This window comes from Thalassophryne amazonica, chromosome 22, assembly GCF_902500255.1.
Source record: "Thalassophryne amazonica chromosome 22, fThaAma1.1, whole genome shotgun sequence".
Classification (NCBI taxonomy): domain Eukaryota; kingdom Metazoa; phylum Chordata; class Actinopteri; order Batrachoidiformes; family Batrachoididae; genus Thalassophryne; species Thalassophryne amazonica.
The window spans coordinates 12,206,134-12,224,763 of record NC_047124.1 but is presented as its reverse complement, the minus strand read 5'-3'; the positions used below and the strand labels follow the sequence as shown (position 1 = coordinate 12,224,763).

Sequence of the window (18,630 nt, the reverse complement as noted above, 5' to 3'; positions counted from 1 at the left end):
GACTGATGTGTTTTTCACTCATTGAGACAGTCTTGGCTCTACTGGACCGAGCCCTTTGGCTGGCACCCGGCCCTCATCTTTCTGTGATAGTACTTAACACACATCTGTGAATCGATTGCATTCTTTGATCGTGTGAATTTTCCATAATGTGGCCCTGTTTCTGTTGAACTTGGCGGTTACCGTGTGAGAATGATGAATAGTTCTCAGGCATAAAGTGAAATATTTGTTTTTCTATCTTCTTGGAGTGTGTCTTAATTTTAGAGGGAGAGAGCCATGTAAATTCCTGCGGCCAAATGGAGTCTGGGTTCTTATTTAATCATCTCTCTTTTATGACCTTTGAAGGCTTCATCCCTCATTTCATACTTGAAATGTACCTTTCTGTGGCTGTCTGCTTCACGAGAGAAAGACAGGATTCATAGATCTGTCATTTGACCTTAATTCGTCTTCTGCAGGATTTCTGGCAGGGTTTTCTGTCTGGTGCAGGACAGTAACACCATACAGATTAATAAAAGTCTTTTTAATCTTCTGCACCAGGCTGTAGACTTTACTGTGCTCCAAGTTAAACACACACACACAAATCAAGTATTTGAAAACCAGTAGGACCTGGTCACAGTTTCTCAGACAAAATCAAAACTCTCAGGCTCCCTTACAGCTCATCATTACGGCTGTCTCCTTTCTTCTTCTTCTTTTTCTTCTTCTTCTTCTTCTTCTTCAATAGAGCGTAATACATCTGTAATTTTGTGTGTGTGTGTTTCATACAGATTCGGAGAACAGCTACACACTGAGTTGTGGAGTACCTGTCCAGCCTGGTAAAGCTCCTCAGAAGCGGAACGCCACTGCTGCCTTACTCACCTGCACTGGTACAATGGGGCCAATGGCCAGTGAAAATGTAGTAGCAAAGTGTGTGTTCAGGGTAACTCCCACACGGATGAATCAGGCTTGTTTTTTTCTGGGAAGGGTTAGAAGCACTTTTTAAAAGTTTACTTAGTTGATTTTTCATTTCTTGACAAATATATGTGGCTTTCATTTGTGGGAGTCTGTGACTCTGTATTTGTGCGAGTGTACGTGAATCACACAGTTTCAGCAAGCTAATATTGTATGCACTGTACGCCAGCTACTTCCTTAGGTACTCTTTGTTAGCATCCATTTTTACCCCTTTTGCCTTCAGAATTACATTAATTCTTCCTGGCATGGATTCAATAAGGTGCTGAAAACATTGCTTTTATTTTTCTCCATATTGAAATGGCAACACAACACAATCATTGCACCATTAAACCCCCTTTACACAGGATGAAGTTCTTTGTGCTTCCCTTGTGCATCCACCCTATACGCAAGGACACCGTTGGAAGCCCGAGGAAAGTACAAAGGATGCACAGGTCATTCAGGGGGCGCTCAGTGGAAGCACAGAGAATGCTATGAGAGCTATGGTCACTGTGAATTATTGAGCATGTTCAAAACAAACCTTCAGCGAATACTGAGGGTGCAGGACGTTCAAAGAAGGCACAGGGGGAGGCACAGGGAATGCCTAGGGATCGCTCATGGATGCTCAATGGATGCACAACAATTGGGGCTGTTTGCTGTAATTTTTATGCATTGTTTGGTCGCCTATGATTGCCCAAGCTTAGTGGATGTAAAAGTCACCCATAGAACAACAAAAAATTTACCCAGAATTGCATTTTAGAATGCAGAAACAACCCCCAAAGGATGCAGCACCATTTACACAGAAATGTATATTTCAACCCTTGTGCATCCAGGCCATCTTAGGACACACAAGGGACGAGCAACAGATGCCATCCTGTGTAAAGGCGGCTTTACACCCCCTTCACCAGTGTGACTTGTTGATATAAGGCAGGATGGATCTATGCTTTCATTTAATTGATACCAAATTCTGACCTTACCAGCTTCATAGAACAGGCAGGTAATGTTTTTCCAATCTTTTATTGTTCAGTTTGGGGGAGACTGTTCCCATTTGAGTAGCGGTTTAGCAATAGACCCTATTGCCAAATGCAGAACCTATCAGGTTTGACAAGCTGGACACAAATGTAGGACACAGGTACACAGCTCAGTGGAGTAAAAGCGTTTACTTGGTTAACAGGCTGGAGTCGGTACACAGAGAAGCAGTCCAAGCAGAGCAACAGTATCAAAAGCATCAGGCAAAGGCGTGGTCATAGTACACAAGCAGGTAGTCAAAAACACGATGAGGTAATCAGAGCAAGGCAGAAATACAAAAACTGAGCTGGAAAGAGGCACTAGGCACATCGTTCTGGCGAGGGACAAAGGCAAACTGTGAGGCTGATAAAGCACCCAAGTGATTAACTGCAAATCAAGAACAGGTGTGTGGAGAAGTTCCTAGAACCAGGGTGTGGCCAGACAGAGAGAAACACCCACCACCAAGAGTCAAGAGAGAGACAAGAAAAAGCAGGACATAGAAAGCCCAAGCAGAAAGACAGAGCAAGAGAAAGACAGAACACAAAGACAACCCAAACAAAACAGTAAAATAAAACACAACCACCCAAGAGTCCAAAACTTGACAGTACCCCACAATGGAAGGCAAGAAACACAGGTTTATTGTCCACAAGAGCACCGTACAAAAATGGCAGACAACAGGCAAAGTCTAGACAGGCAATAGCTCAGGCACACAGGTGATCAGTTCATCAGATAACATTCTCTCAACACTCAAGGCCAGTACAAGGCTTTGACCCCCAAAGCCTCAGTCTCAGTGGATCATCAAAGACAGATACTGAAGCTCTTATATGTCTTTTGCCAAGTGCACAGTGTAAACTTCATGATGTGTTGCCACATATATTGTTGTAGACACGCTGGCTCCACCCATCAAACAGAAGGCTCGGTTTAAAATTAAAGATGCCAAGTGTCATCTGAGGCCTCGGAACAAAGAGAAGCACAGAGATTCATCAAAGCAGAGCCTACAAGGTAAAGTATAGTGAAACGTTTATCTGCTGCAACATCACTTATAGAACGTCATGGCTGAGTGGCACAGAAAAGGATTTTCCAACATGAAGTTGTCACTGATTGAGCCTACAACTCAGAGTGGTCAAAGATGAAATTCTACACCAGGGGTGGCCAAGTTCGGTCCTCGAGAGCCACCTTCCTGACACTCTTAGTTGCTCCCTGCTCCAACACACCTGAATCCAATGAAAGACTCATTAACAGGGGTGGCCAAGTTCGGTCCTCGAGAGCCACCTTCCTGACACTCTTAGTTGCTCCCTGCTCCAGCACACCTGAATCCAATGAAAGACTCATTAGCAGACTGTTAATGAGCCTTTCATTGGATTCAGGTGTGCTGGAGCAGGGAGCAACTAAGAGTGTCAGGAAGGTGGCTCTCGAGGACCGAACTTGGCCACCCCTGTTCTACACTCTTGATGGCTTCATTTTATCTCCATTATGGCGGTGGAGAGAGGCAGAATTACACAAAATCGCATCGCTGTCCAAATACTTATCAACCTGACTGTACGATTTACTTGTTGTCTCGCCTGGAAGGAGGACAGTTCCCCTGTACCGACGACTGCCAGGTAACCTTTGTCAACCTCAAGTGCGACTCATCCAAGAAACGCAGGCGAGGACGCAAGTCTCCTTCGAAAGAAGTTTCTCACATCACAGCTGAGTTTGAGATGGAAATGAAGGAGGAGGAAGCCTCGGGTGAGACGGCACATGGTGAAATCTTTTTGTTTATTTTTGCTGTGAAGTTGGCAAACATTATTTCATTTAAATCTCAATGAAAATCTTTTGTGTAAACAAGTATTTCGATAGTTGTGGACGTGAGTATAAAGTAGACATTGACCAACATACCAAATGCAGATGTCTAGGCATGATTGTGTCAGGAATAATATTGCTTATATCGGGGAGGTGATGGTCTAGTGGTTAAGCATTGGGCTTGAGACCAGAGGCTCCTCGGTTCAAATCCCACCCTCACTGGAAAATCATTAAGGGCCCTTGGGCGAGGTCCTTAATCCCCTAGTTGCTCTTGGTGTGTAGTGAGCACCTTGTATGGCAGCACCTGACATTGGGGTGAATGTGAGGCATTATTGTAAAGTGCTTTGAGTGTCAGATGCAGATGGAAAGTGCTATATAAATGCAGTCCATTTACCATTTATATAGATTCTAGATCAGACAACCTGCGTGCGTTTGTTTGTAGACACTTTACATTTTGTGTATTGATGACAAATGGATGGGAAAAGAAGTTGACTGAAGAAGACCATGGGGACTTTTGAGCTGGGGAGATGGGACTGGGTGGTTGTCATCCAGGTTTTGTAGTGTAGCGGATGCAGCACCAGCACATTGTCCCAGACCTAACCTCACTTGTTCAGAGTGTAAATTTCACAGTTTGAGGTCTCATGAGGTGACAAATCATCAATTAAACCCAAATTGCAACTTGCTGTGCAGATCCAAAGCACTCTTGAAATCACAACATGCTTCGTCTTCGGAAAGACAGCGGAATAAAATATCATGGGATTAAGTTCTCAAAGTCTTCAGAAATCCTCCCCTCTGAAGTATGTAATTTGTTTCTACCATCAATGGAAGACTCAAAAACACCTGCTGGAAACGAGGCATTCGGTATAAGTCATAAATTGGTGACGGCATCATTATAAGTGGAATTCTTTCATCCAAAAATCCTGGTTACATCCTGGTGGTGTTAAAGCAGCTGGAGTACATGGAATACATATGCAGACATGGCATTCTGGCAGACGTGTGAATGAAAATCAAACTGTTCTGCAGCCAAACTCAAATATTTGTGTGAAATATATTTTTTTTCGTGTCTAACATGAATATGTTTGTAGAATTTGTGCATATTAGTGTTCATTTTGTTTATCGTTTATATTTGCACAATTGTGACAATATTATCAGAATTGTTTCTTCATTTGTATCTGTATTGGATCTTATACCCGCATTTTGTTTTTGTTTGTTTTCTTCAGACTCCTGTAATATGGACTGCGTGCGGGAGAGGATGAAGCAGAAGCTACAGAGCGCCATGCGCACGCTCAGGAAGTCCATCAACAAACAGCAATTCTACATCCATTTCTCCGGGACGGAGTACGAAGTGGCCCAGAAACCGTCCAGAGCGCTGGACGGAGTGGAATCCTGCAGCACGGGGCAAGTCCTGCGAGACGGAAAGTGTGGTACGTGTACAGTTTTAGTAACTGTCACTTGCTCAGACACTGAAAACCAGCAAAAACAATGCATTTTAATCTACGACATATTCCGTCACTCCTCTCTTCCTGCTCAGTGAGTTGTGGTGTAGGGACCTTCTACAGTGGCGAACATGAGCAGTGTGTCCAGTGTCCGCCCGGCACGTTCCAGGACACAGCGGGTCAGCTTTCCTGTGAGCCGTGCCCCAGTATGGAAGGCCAGGGCATCGCCGGGGCCAAGAACGTGTCTCAGTGTGGAGGTAACTTCCATCCCTATAATGGGCACAACACCAACACGATTATCAAGCAGAAGCTCCACCTCCATGTTGATAAAGCTATTGGGTGCCAACTGCCAACCCAATAGATTCATCAGCATGTAGAGCACCACCTTGTGGTCACTTTAGGTAAATCTAAATCAGGCAAAAGAGAGCGCCAAACACAACCGTGAATATACACTAAACAGTAGTAGGACACATTCATAGGTGGCTGAAGCGGGGAGGCAGGGGCATGAGGCACCCAACCCTCCCTCATTTTGCCCAACGCCACTTGGTAGATCCGAGTTTTAGAATTTTCATGAGCTGCAAGAAGACAACCTACTTCTAATGAGCAGGTGACAAACAATAAATACTTAATGTGATGACGGGTTTCCTGCATTGATGAGCATTACTGTAGCTTGTTCTACAGAGCAATAGAAACGAATAATAATTTGAATGTATAGCATAAATCACATAATCAAATTATATAATAGTACACATTTTAATATTATATAAAGTGCACATCAAATAAATCAGATTTTTTTGTCTTTGAGTAATAAGGAAATGCTGATGCATTGATGATATCTACATTTAATAATGGAAAAAAAAAATTAAACGGTACAAAATATGCTGCTGAATGACTCATTTAGCAGAGAGAATTTTAAAACTTTTCATGGGGTGTAATCCCACTAAACCCCTCCTCCTTGGACATGTGGACTCGCTTTCACCATTATAGTGGCACATCGGACCCCATAACTGCCTTTGAGGCTGAAATCAAGACGGTAACAAAAAGAGGGATCTAACACAATGTCCTTCCCTCAGGTCAGTGTCCTGCAGGTCATTTCTCTGCTGATGGGTTTCGTCCATGTCAGGCGTGCCCACTGGGTTCGTATCAACCGGAACCGGGAACGAGTCCTGTGCTTTTCCTGTGGAGGAAGCCTCATGACCAAGTATGAAGGATCCGTCTCCTTTAAGGACTGCGAGGCCAAAGGTGTGTGTGTGTGTGTGTGTGTGTGTGTGTGTGTGTGTGTGTGTGTGTGGGTGGATAGATTAGAAACGCTGTTGTTTTTTAAAATTTTATTTTATTCTGTTACCCATTGCTTCATAGCGAGTGATGCGCATGTTTTGTGTTTGCTGGTTTTTTAATCATTGCCGTCACCATGTACAAGAGGTTTTTGAGAGCGGTTTCTTGGATCACTCAAGACCAAGTAAACAAAATTATTTTCTAGACAAATTTCTCACAAAGGTTTAAAACAGCGTTTTAGGGCCACATAGATTTTTTTTTTTTTTTTTACTTCAAGAATAAAGTCGTAATATTACGAGAATAAAGTCGTAATATTACGAGAATAAAGTCGTAATATAATATTTCGACTTTATTCTCGTAATTTACGACTATTCTCGAAGTCCATGTGGCCCTAAAACGCCGTCGTAAAGGTTGCATCGAGCCTGGACTAAAAACCTTTTGGATTTGAAGCAATCTGATTAAATCAGAACAGCAAGGAATTCAAAAAATGTGGTTTTTAAAAATTGCAAGAGAAATCTTGCAGTTCTTGAATGCACCTGGTTTCAAATGCGAGTATCCCTGTTACACACTGGTGCATAACTGGTTTTGGCATCTATAGCTAGTTTCCCTATTCCTGACAACTGTACAAGGGGCAAATTGTTTCATAATTCATCAGTTTAGGCTATTTTAAAGTATGAGGTTATGAATAATTTTAGGGGTGTGGTTGTTTTTAGTGACAGTTACTGTGTGCCAGTGAGCCATGTCCAGCCTTATGCTAGCAGAGGCTGTTGCATACTCTCACGAGCACCACTAGCTTAGCTTATAGCAAGCTAAAAAGTGGACGCTCTAGTTTGGCCAAACAACTAACCAGTTTCTGGGTATTCTGTGTTCGTACGCACTCGCGGCCGAAATACTTGATGAATTCCTGCGCAAAAAGTAGTTTCCAGACCTGCGATGACGTTTTCATGGGTAACAAAAAACATCAGGAGTATATTTGGCACAAGAGCTTGTGTATCTCATGTGTTTTTACGCCTAAATGATCGTAAGTCAATACACCGTCCAGCAGCATGTTCTCATGTCAGTAAATTCAGCGCTGGGTCAGGGAAAAGTAGTCCGGTGAGCTGTCCCACAGTGCCAAAGTAGCAGAGATGTCGCTCCAACGAGAGCGGCATGCTGAGCAGGGTGAGGCTGCTGTTTATTATCTAGCTACTGTGGACTCAGCTGTTTGCCCCTTTCTGAGCATTTTAGTCCAAATATCTGAGATAATACTATATGACTTGATGTGAGGTTAATTGTATGAATGACCCATCTAATACTCTGTACTCCTGTATTCCAATGAATTTAAATTTTAGTATTATTTAATTTGTATATTAGCACCGTTAGCACAAATTAGCAAGTATCAAGAGCTAGGTGGGGTTTACGTCCACTGTTACTCCACAGTTAGGAAAACATATTTTAATACCTGTGGTTATAAACACCACTGCCCAATCCTCAAAAAATATTAGTTAAAACCGCTAACCATCCAAGGTGAGCCTGTTAGCTTAGCGGTGTTCAGGTTTCATTTGTCCTGCCCAGGTCAAATGAAGCTTTTGGACGTGGTGTGGCTCTTTCCCTTTTCTTCCTCAGTGCACTGTGCTCCTGGTCATTACTACAACTCCAGTACCCACGCTGTATCCGCTGCCCAGCAGGAACCTACCAGTCTGAGTTTGGACAGAACTATTGCATCACCTGCCCTGGGAACACCACCACTGACTTTGATGGTGCCACCAACGTCTCCCATTGCAAAAGTAACCCACTGATCTTTTGTATTTATTCTGCTTTCTAAAGTAGAACTCCAATGTCCTCATCATGACGTTTTTGTTTTTTATACATGTCCTTAGATCAGCTGTGTGGAGGTGAGCTGGGAGAATACACAGGCTACATTGAGTCTCCGAACTATCCTGGAGACTATCCGTCCAATGTGGACTGTGTGTGGACCATCACCACCACACAAGAGGCGAATCCTCATCGTGGTACCGGAGATCTTCCTCCCCATCGAGGATGAGTGTGGAGATGTGCTCGTCATGAGGAAGAGTGGTAAACAAACACAGTTACCACAAATGAACTGTTTTAGGTGTAGTTGACATCAAAGATGAGCCATTAAAAACTCAAGAATACCACTATTAATGCCTTCATGACATGCACATATAGTCAAATCCATAAGTAGCTGAACCTTCATTTTCTGTGGCTTATCCGGGTCCAGGTCACTGTAGCAGTAGACCAAGAGTGGCATAAGCTGGCCACACTTCTCTATCCTTGGCCATGTCTTGCAACTCTTCCTGGGGTATCCTAATGCGGTCTCAAACCATCTGGACAATATCACTCCGAGGTCCTGGATCTTCCCCTGGGGCCTCCTCCCACTTGGCATGCCTGGAAGACCTCCTAGGGACACGGCCAAGGTGACATCCTCACCAGATACACGAAACACCCTCAACTGGCTCCTTTCGATATGAAGAAGCAATGGCTCTACTCAGAGTCCCTCACGGATACTCAAACTTTCACCCTGTCCCGGAGTGTAAGCCGAGATACCCGACGAAGGAATCTCATTTCTGCCACTTGTATACATGGACCTTTACCCAAGTTCATGAACCATATGTGAGGACAGGAGCATAAATGGACTGGTAAATTGAGTCACCTTTTGGCTTGCTCTTTCTTCAAACACGACGGACCAATATAGCATCCGCAAAATGTCACACATAGACACAATCAATCTATTGATCTTCTTGCAGTCTTGTTTTTTAGGTGAAAAATTGTTCAAAGACAGAGTTCATAAAGGGGTTAAACAGTGTTTACTCTCTGCTGCTTCGCCATAAAACTGAACTGATTGTCATGCATATATACGTGTGTGTTGTCTGTTGATCCATGTTTGATTCCCTTGTGTCTTTCCTTAGCCCTGCCCACCTCCATACCACCTATGAGACTTGTCAGACATATGAGCGTCCGATCGCGTTCACCTCTCGCTCACGTAAGCTCTGGATCCAGTTTAAGTCCAACGAGGGCAACAGTGGCAGAGGCTTCCAAGTTCCATATGTCACCTATGATGGTGATGTCAGCTGTGAACGACTTCAAACCTAGCTTCACATACAGCGCTATTGCAGGCAATCCAGCTGCTTCTTGCTCTTGATATCCTATAACCTGGTTGATTTCCGAGGACTACCAGCAGCTGATAGAGGACATCGTGCGAGATGGCAGGCTCTATGCCTCAGAAAACCACCAGGAGATCCTGAAGGTATCAGTTTCACCTCAGTTTGTTAACTATAAAGGACATTATCTGTATTGGTGAGTTTGGATGGCTGGAAATACAGCTGACTGTCAGTCATAGCACTGCTAGGAGTTAGTGCTCGTTTTGTTTAGCCTTATAATATGTGACAAATCACATGTTTTTTGTTTGTCACAATGACTCAAGCTTTCTAGTTTTTCATTTGTAATGCATTTTCAGTTTTATAATCCTTTCCAATGTTTCAGTTGACACTTCTCTTGCTAGTCCAGCAGCTTGTTACTGTTTGTAAATGCTCCCTTTAATTGCAGACTGATGACAATTTTACACTCATGCTGGTACCTTCATCCCATTAAATAGGCAAATGTATGGCAATGGAATTACAATTGTGGCAAAATCGGCCATATTTTAGCTTACCATTAACTTTTTGCGTCTGTTTGTAATTCTGTATGGTAAAATTACCCTCATGTATATTACAGGTCATTCAATAATTGTTTCCTAAACATTCAAGATTCCATCATTTGTGTCCTCTACCCAACCTGGAAAAATGAGTATTCCATTAATTACAATAAAACATTTGTATGAGGTAGGCATCACTGAGAATGAGAGCAGGTCACTCCGTGGGGAAAAGGAGTTGGACTACCAACACGTAGACCTGGGTTTGATTGCATCCATGGACAAGATGCGTAATCTGCATCACCTGTCCACTCAGCTTTAAATAGGTACCTGTTGCCTTGGCTGGGGAAGTAACCTGTCTTGGACTGGTGTACCTTTCATGTGGAGTTATAGACTCATTTTCTTATGTTCTCATGTTGTGGAATCTAAGGGTTAGCACCGGCACCAAAGGGTGAATCCAAAATACTGTACAGGGATGACTGGTCACACTGGTTGATGTTTTCTTGTTACAGGACAAGAAGCTGATAAAGGCCTTGTTTGATGTCTTGGCCCACCCCCAGAACTACTTCAGGTACACAGCGCAGGAGTCCAAAGAGATGTTTCCCGCGTTCCTTCATCAAGCTACTGCGCTCCAAAGTCACCAGGTTCCTTCGGCCGTACAAATAGACGACGCTTACCCACTGTCCTTTTAAAGACCCTGTGATCCCGAGTCAGTCCAAATCCAACAACACCATTGTAAATCTGCTTGTTACCTGCTTATGTCAATGCCTTGATCCAGCGTTGTCTGACTGAACCTTTTTTTTGTTTGGTGCGTTCACCCCGATCCTTTGCATCACACGATGCCTTTCCTGATCTCTGACCTCTTGAAAGACTAGTGCATTTTTAATTGACAGCCTTCTCTACCAACAATGCTTGTTTATAAGGTTTGACCAGTATGAGTTTTTAAAGGCCAGTACCATTTTTTTTTTATAATGAATCACCACATTTCAGATATATTTGTATATCTTGCACAGTTAAATTTTTCCATTTTCACACACAGAAAGTTACAGGTTTTCCAAATTATGGATACAAAAACTCACATTAAGTCCTGTTAGTTTCACATTTTGCAGGCCCTCTCTTCCCATTTATGATGCTGTGACCATAAATACTTTATTTGTGGTGACACCTTTGTACAAATTGCAATTGTAGATTGTTATTCATCTCTCAAGTAGACAAACTGTTGCATTATCATACCATACTTCTTCAAAGGGGTCATATTATACACCTTTTCAGCAAAGTAGAATAGGTCATCTGGTGTTTTTAAAACATAATCAATTTTGTTGCAAGAAATACTATATTGTTCTGAACATGACCCTGATTATTATCTGCCCCGCCTTTCAAGATATATTTTGGAAAAAGGCCTTATGAAGACCAACTCTTATTATTATTAAAAACATTTTTTTTAATTTGCTGCTGCTTTGACTGCTGTAAGCTATTCTGTTTGTTAGCATTGTTAAAACTGTCTTTTTGGGCAAGCCACCTGTACTCTCACACCATATTTCTTGGTTGCTTGAGAGGTGTCTGATGATTCCATTTATTACAATGAGCTAAAAGTATGCATAACAACATTTCCTGAAGTTGCTAATTGACTGACTTGATTTTTGAAGTGCTCTCTTTTTGGATTATCGTTGTGTTTCCATTATGGAGCACTGTAAGCTAGTTTGAGGTGCGGGTCACTTCAGTCCTTTGAGTTACACTTCACAGGTCACTTATTGTTGCATATGTTTACGACATATAAAAATGTAGGACCTGAACATAAACTGACCCCATTAAAAAAATGTGGGGGGTGGGGGGGGGGGGTTTCCAAATGAATTACACAGTCTTATATTTGGAGCAATATAGTACCCTATAGGCAATGAATCCTCCTCTTACAGGACAATTTCCACACACACAGTCAGATTTGTTAGATACACAAAACACATAAGTGTATTTATGATGTCATTAGTGACGTCATTCAAGTTTGTTCTTATGATTCTCGAACCAAAGCTGCAGCCTCCATTATTCACTTAAACATATTACTGATGTACAAGACATTCATAAATAATTGATTTCCCTTCCCTACAGGCTGTTCACATCAGTTATGTATTACTGTAAATAAAAGGAGAGTACTGGCAAACTAAGATACTGGTCAAACCTTATTTCCTCATGTTATACAGAGCCGATACAAAGTATTCTTTTAATTGGAACTTTACACTCTTTAAAATAATTTTTGAACAAGTGAAAATCTCTGCAACATGATTCATAACAATAAAACGCAATACAGTCGATTACATAAATATTCATTTTAAGATAACTAAACTGTCACTTTTACAGCCAGAAACTTTGTCCTGTTCTTCAAGTCACAACTTTGAAGAGCAGAACAGATGTTAAAAGAATGTCCTGGTGGCTTTTCCTGCTTGTTTACATGCTCAAGATACAATTAGTGCATCTTTAACTTAATAAAGAAACAAAACAACAAAAACCCAACTTTTTTTTTTTTGTCTAATGACATGCAAATTCCAAGTAGGGTGAGTACTTTTATCATCACGGTGTACTTTACGCTTCACCAAAACCTTTCCTGCTTTCATCTTCACTTTTTCTCTGCTTTGTTTTCTGTGTTGTTGTTGTTTTTGTTTGTATTTATACTGAACATGTCTGAATTTGCAGAATCCCACATCACAGATCTTGCAGGTAGATGTACGTGTGAGTGTGCACGACACCATGTAGTGAGTGTGAATGGCAGCCGTGCACATGGACACGTGTATGTTTCTTTGTTGGCCCTGAAGTGCAGAAGAAAACTGTGCACTTAAAGCACATTTTAAAGTGAAAGAACCCAGACTGTCCAGCAGACCTTCAACGGATAAGTCGCAAAAGCTATATATATATTAAAAAAAATAATAACAAGATGAGATAAACTACCTGCAAGTAACAAAATGTTACTTTAGAGAGAAATGTATGTGATGTAACTAATATTTGGACTGGTAATTGCACTTGAATTTTATATTGTAAGCTGTAGGAAAAAGTTACGTATATTTGTTTCCTTTTATAATGTTGTTTTGTAATGTGCCACACTTGGTGTCCAGCAGAGGGAGCTGTGTTTCCTGACACTGTTTGGACTTTGTAGCTTTGTTCCTCTACAACAAAAAATGAAAAGTCTTCTATTACAGCAGCTGTAAACTCCATTCTCACAACAGCAGAACATTTAGTTGAAGATTATAATGTTGCAAAACTCGAATTTACAACAACCTTTTTTTCAGCTTCATCTCTGGAACATTTTGCTTTAGGTGTCACAGAGAAGAAGCCTCTGTGATGTCATACAGTACATATAGAGTCATATGTTGAAGCTCTCCTTTAAATAGCAAGTGTGGTTTTTACAAGATACTTTTCCACAATGACTCGACTAAATGTTTTTGTCATTGATTCTAAAGTCTATGAAATCTGTTGAAGACGGATGTTATAACTGCACAGTGACTGGGGTTGTCAGTCATAAACCTTGTGACTGGAGTTTTAATCTGAAGGCGAATGTCGTGTCTGAAAAATCAGTAATCTGCAGCTTCAGCAGTGAACTGTGTGTTCCTTAAAACACACACAGTTCTTCAAAACCCTTTATTCAGTGTGTAATATCGTTGATCTGAGTGCAACTGTATCAGTGTATTTCTGTTAAAAGTAATTTGTCTAAAATGATTTATTTGTAATGGCCACAGGTATAAAATCAGATTTATGTCAAAATAGTCAAATAAAATTAATTAAATATTAATCAAAAATAATACTGCACCACATAATATTTTGAGACACATTATCATAACATCACTCAAACCATTTGAATACAAACTACAAACCCGAATCAGTCAGGATGAAAAATGCAGTGATTCTTATGTTTATTTTATTGCAGACAGTATGAACCTGAGATAGTTATGTTTTGTGTTGTGGTCTTCATTTTATTTGTTAATATACAGCCATTCGTTCATTTAAGCCACTTCTGCTTGATTTTATTGACACAAATCTGATTCCATGCAGGAAAAAAGTGTTTGTGCTATTTTGGAGCTTCTCAAAGTCCACTAATGTTTAGACAAATGGACACTGCTGCAGTATGTGTTTTAACTGATTAAGTACAAATTGTGTACTGCTGCACATTTTCCAAAGACTGCTGAGATTTTCCAGACTCTTTTTTTTTTTATTAAAAATTAACTTTGAAAGATGTGAAACTGTACAACTTTAGAGCTCAACATACCTGCAAAGTGACCAACAGAGGGCGATACAGACTCTTTAAAGGGTCAGCAATTTATTTTGTGATTTACAGTTGTATGCAAAGGTTTGGGCACCCCTGATCATTTTCATGATTTTCCTTTCTAAATCATTGGTTGCCTGGATCAGAAATTTCAGTTACATATGTCATATAACAGACAAACACACAAATATTTGAGACGTGAAAAGAAGTTTCTAGTATTTACAGAAAGTGCACAATAATTTAAACAAAATTAGGCAGGTGCATAAATTTGGGCACCTTTGTCATTTTATTTTTTTGAATACATTTAGCACTAATTACTGGAACACAAAATTGGGTCAATTGACCTCCTTACACAGGTGAATCCAATCATGAGAAAGGGTACTTAAGGTGGCTATTTACAAATGTTTCTCCTCTTTGCATCTCTTGTAATGCGTGGCAACATGGAAGCCTCTAAACAACTCTCAAGTGATATGAAAACAAAGATTGCTCAACATCATGGTTTAGGGGAAGGATACAAAATGCTATCTGAGATTTCAGCTGTCAGTTTACACTGTGAGGCACATAGTGAGGAAATGGAAGACCACAGGCACAGTACTAGTTAAGGCCTGAAGTGGCAGGCCAAGAAAAATCTCATAAGCTGAAGTGAAGGATGGTGAGAACAGTCATGGTCAACCCACAGACCTGCTCCAAAGACCTACAACATGTGAGCTTACTGCAGATAGTGTCTCTGTGCATCATTCAACTACAACCCCTGACAAAAATGATGGAATCACAGGCCTCGGAGTATGTTCATCAGTTGTTTCATTTTTTTAGAAAAAAAGCAGACACAAAACTAAAGTCATTTCAAATGGCAACTTTCTGGCTTTAAGAAACACTATAAGAAATCAGGAAAAAAAATTGTGGCAGTCAGAGGGAAAAAAATATGGAATCACTCAATTCTGAGGAAAAAATTATGGAATCATGAAAATCAAAAGACACATCACTAGTATTTTGTTGCACCACCTCTGGCTTTTATAACAGCTTGCAGTCTCTGAGGCATGGACTTAATGAGTGACAAACAGTACTCTTCATCAATCTGGCTCCAACTTTCTCTGATTGCTGTTGCCAGATCAGCTTTGCAGGTTGGAGCCTTGTCATGGACCATTTTCTTCAACTTCCACCAAAGATTTTCAATTGGATTAAGATCCGGACTATTTGCAGGCCATGACTTTGACCCTATGTGTCTTTTTGCAAGGAATGTTTTCACAGTTTTTGCTCTATGGCAAGATGCATTATCATCTTGAAAAATGATTTCATCATCCCCAAACATCCTTTCAATTGATGGGATAAGAAAAGTGTCCAAAATATAAATGTAAACTTGTGCATTTATTGATGATGTAATGATAGCCATCTCCCCAGTGCCTTTACCTGACATGCAGCCCCATATCATCAATGACTGTGGAAATTTACATGTTCTCTTCAGGCAGTCATCTTTATAAATCTCATTGGAACGGCACCAAACAAAGGTTCCAGCATCATCACCTTGCCCAATGCAGATTCGAGATTCATCACTGAATATGACTTTCATCCAGTCATCCACAGTCCACGATTGCTTTTCCTTAGCCCATTGTAACCTTGTTTTTTTTTCTGTTTAGGTGTTAATGATGGCTTTCGTTTAGCTTTTCTGTATGTAAATCCCATTTCCTTTAGGCGGTTTCTTACAGTTTGGTCACAGACGTTGACTCCAATTTCCTCCCATTCGTTCCTCATTTGTTTTGTTGTGCATTTTTTATTTTTTGAGACATATTGCTTTAAGTTTTCTGTCTTGACGCTTTGATGTCTTCCTTGGTCTACCAGTATGTTTGCCTTTAACAACCTTCCCATGTTGTTTGTATTTGTTCCAGAGTTTAGACACAGCTGACTGTGAACAACCAACATCTTTTGCAACATTGCGTGATGATTTACCCTCTTAAGAGTTTGATAATCCTCTCCTTTGTTTCAACTGACATCTCTCGTGTTGGAGCCATGATTCATGTCAGTCCACTTGGTGCAACAGCTCTCCAAGGTGTGATCACTCCTTTTTAGATACAGACTAACGAGCAGATCTGATTTGATGCAGGTGTTAGTTTTGGGGATGAAAATTTACAGGGTGATTCCATAATTTATTCCTCAGAATTGAGTGAGTCCATATTTTTTTTCCCTCTGCTTGGTCTAAAAAAGTAACCGTTACTGACTGCCACAATTTTTTTTTCCTGATTTCTTATAGTGTTTCTTAAAGCCAGAAAGTTGCCATTTGAAATGACTTTAGTTTTGTGTCATGTCTGTGATCTGCTTTTTTTCTACAAAATTAAACAACTGAATGAACATCCTCCGAGGCCAGTGATTCCATAATTTTTGCCAGGGGTTGTATACACTTTGCACAAGGAGATGCTGGATGAGAGAGTAATGCAGAGGAAGCCTTTTCTGCATACATGCCACAAACAGTCGCTTGAGGTATGGGAAAGCATATTTGTACAAGCCAGCTTCATTTTGGAATAAGGTGCTGTGGACTGATGAAACTAGAATTGAGTAATTTGGACATAAGGGGCGGTATGCATGGCTGAAAAAGAACACAGCATACCAAGAAAAACACTTGTTACCTACAGTAAAATTTGGAGGTGGATCCATCATGCTGTGGGGCTGTGTGGCCAGTGCAGGTACTGGGAATCTTGTTAAAGTTGAGGGTCACGTGGATTCCAGTCAATAACAGCACCTTCTTGAGAACAACATTCAAGAATTAGTGACAAAGTTGAAGTTGCGCCGGGGCTGGATCTTTCAACAAGACACGACCCTAAACACTGCTGAAAATCTACTGAAGCATTCATGCAGTGGAACAAGTACAACATTGTTGACTGGCCATCTCAGTCCCCAGACCTGAATATTATTGAAAATCTATGGTGTGATTTTAAGCACGCTGTCCATGCTCAGAAATCAACAAACCTGAGATGTTTTGTAAAGAAGAATGGTCCAAAACACCTTCAACCAGAATTCAGACTCTCATTGGAAGCCATAGGAAGTATTTAGAGGCTGTCATTTCTGCAAAGGAGGATCTAATAAATATTGATGTATTTGTTCTGTTGGGGTGCCCAAATTTATGCACCTGCCTATTTTTTTTTAAAAAAGAATTATTGCACACTTTCTGTAAATCCTATAAACTTCATTTCACTTCTCAAATATCACTGTGTTTGTCTGCTATATGATATATTTAATTGGAATTGCTGATCCAAACAGCCAAAGATTTATAAAGGAAAATCATGGAAATCATCAGGGGTGACCAAACTTTTACATACCACTGTATATTTTGGAGTGTCTGATATATAAACCATCATTTGAGTGTATTTTTTAAAATATAAACCTGGATTATGAACATAATCAAAAATGTTATCTTTAATCAAGCAATATTTTCAAATTTCATGAGTCTATTATGAATTGCTGACTGGCTGATCTTAATCATGACAACTCCCTTTGACATCCAGACCTTTGAACACACCACCATATAATAAGGCTTGTAAAGGATGGCATAACTGAGAAAATTAACAAATAAAAATGATTTTTCTGCAGAAGGATTCACAAATTGATTTTCAGTGCATCTGAAATGAAACAGAACCAGGGGCTGTATGCACTAAATATATTTTTTTAAAATGCGCATTTTTCATTTACTTCCTTAAAATTGGATAACATGTATTGCTACAGTGAAGTTGGAGTTTGGCAGAAGGTTTTTTTTGGTCCAGACAAATTTAATTTTATTTGACTCTGAGGTGTGAAATCCCTCCTTTTGTAGCCGTTTTGGTTCCTTTTAAACTGAAGACATTTGGTGTATACGGCCCCTGATTTCTGGAATGTTGGAATGAAACCTTTGGCAAACGTTCTCCAGCTGTGTAACCTGTCCGTTATGATCGTCACATGGAACTTGCACTTATTTGTCATAGTGAAGGGTTTTATTTAAAAAAATTTTTTTTCTAATCTCCTTCCTGCATTCAACCATAAATTTCGCTGATGCTTTCAGTGGAGTGTCAGATTTTTTCAAAATAAAAGCATGTAGTTTTTGTGTAGTTTCCACACAGCTGTTAGTCATGTTGTCACCTTACGATCGACTTCTGTTTGTTATGATGAATACACTTTAAAAATTGTAAAAAAAAAAAAAAAATCCTGAGAATGTATTCTATTGTAAATGAACGAATGCGTATTTTGTGTGTGTGTGTGAGAGGATGAATACCTGTGGGTTTCTTTAGTGCGTGTGTGTGTATTTTGGTCCATTTTGTAGAGGAATAATGTTAACGTTTGTGTTAGTCTGTTGTACCCAAAGAGCGAAC

The 18,630-nt window shown here is 40.4% G+C and overlaps 1 protein-coding gene across 1 annotated transcript in view; it reads left to right on the top strand.

Annotated features, from left to right (window-relative positions):
- Window positions 1–11,017, top strand: part of scube1 (signal peptide, CUB domain, EGF-like 1) — a 122,600-nt gene extending 111,583 nt beyond the window's left edge. Inside the window, 16 exon segments of the mRNA XM_034163749.1 lie at window positions 762–860; window positions 2,815–2,931; window positions 3,499–3,657; window positions 4,932–5,135; window positions 5,243–5,404; window positions 6,221–6,306; window positions 6,308–6,389; window positions 8,028–8,066; window positions 8,069–8,188; window positions 8,282–8,381; window positions 8,383–8,477; window positions 9,332–9,343; window positions 9,346–9,488; window positions 9,592–9,669; window positions 10,566–10,652; window positions 10,654–11,017. Coding sequence (XP_034019640.1) covers window positions 762–860; window positions 2,815–2,931; window positions 3,499–3,657; window positions 4,932–5,135; window positions 5,243–5,404; window positions 6,221–6,306; window positions 6,308–6,389; window positions 8,028–8,066; window positions 8,069–8,188; window positions 8,282–8,381; window positions 8,383–8,477; window positions 9,332–9,343; window positions 9,346–9,488; window positions 9,592–9,669; window positions 10,566–10,652; window positions 10,654–10,719 — 1,649 coding nt within the window. The 3' untranslated portion in view covers window positions 10,720–11,017.
- Window positions 11,018–18,630: the final 7,613 nt, after the last annotated feature.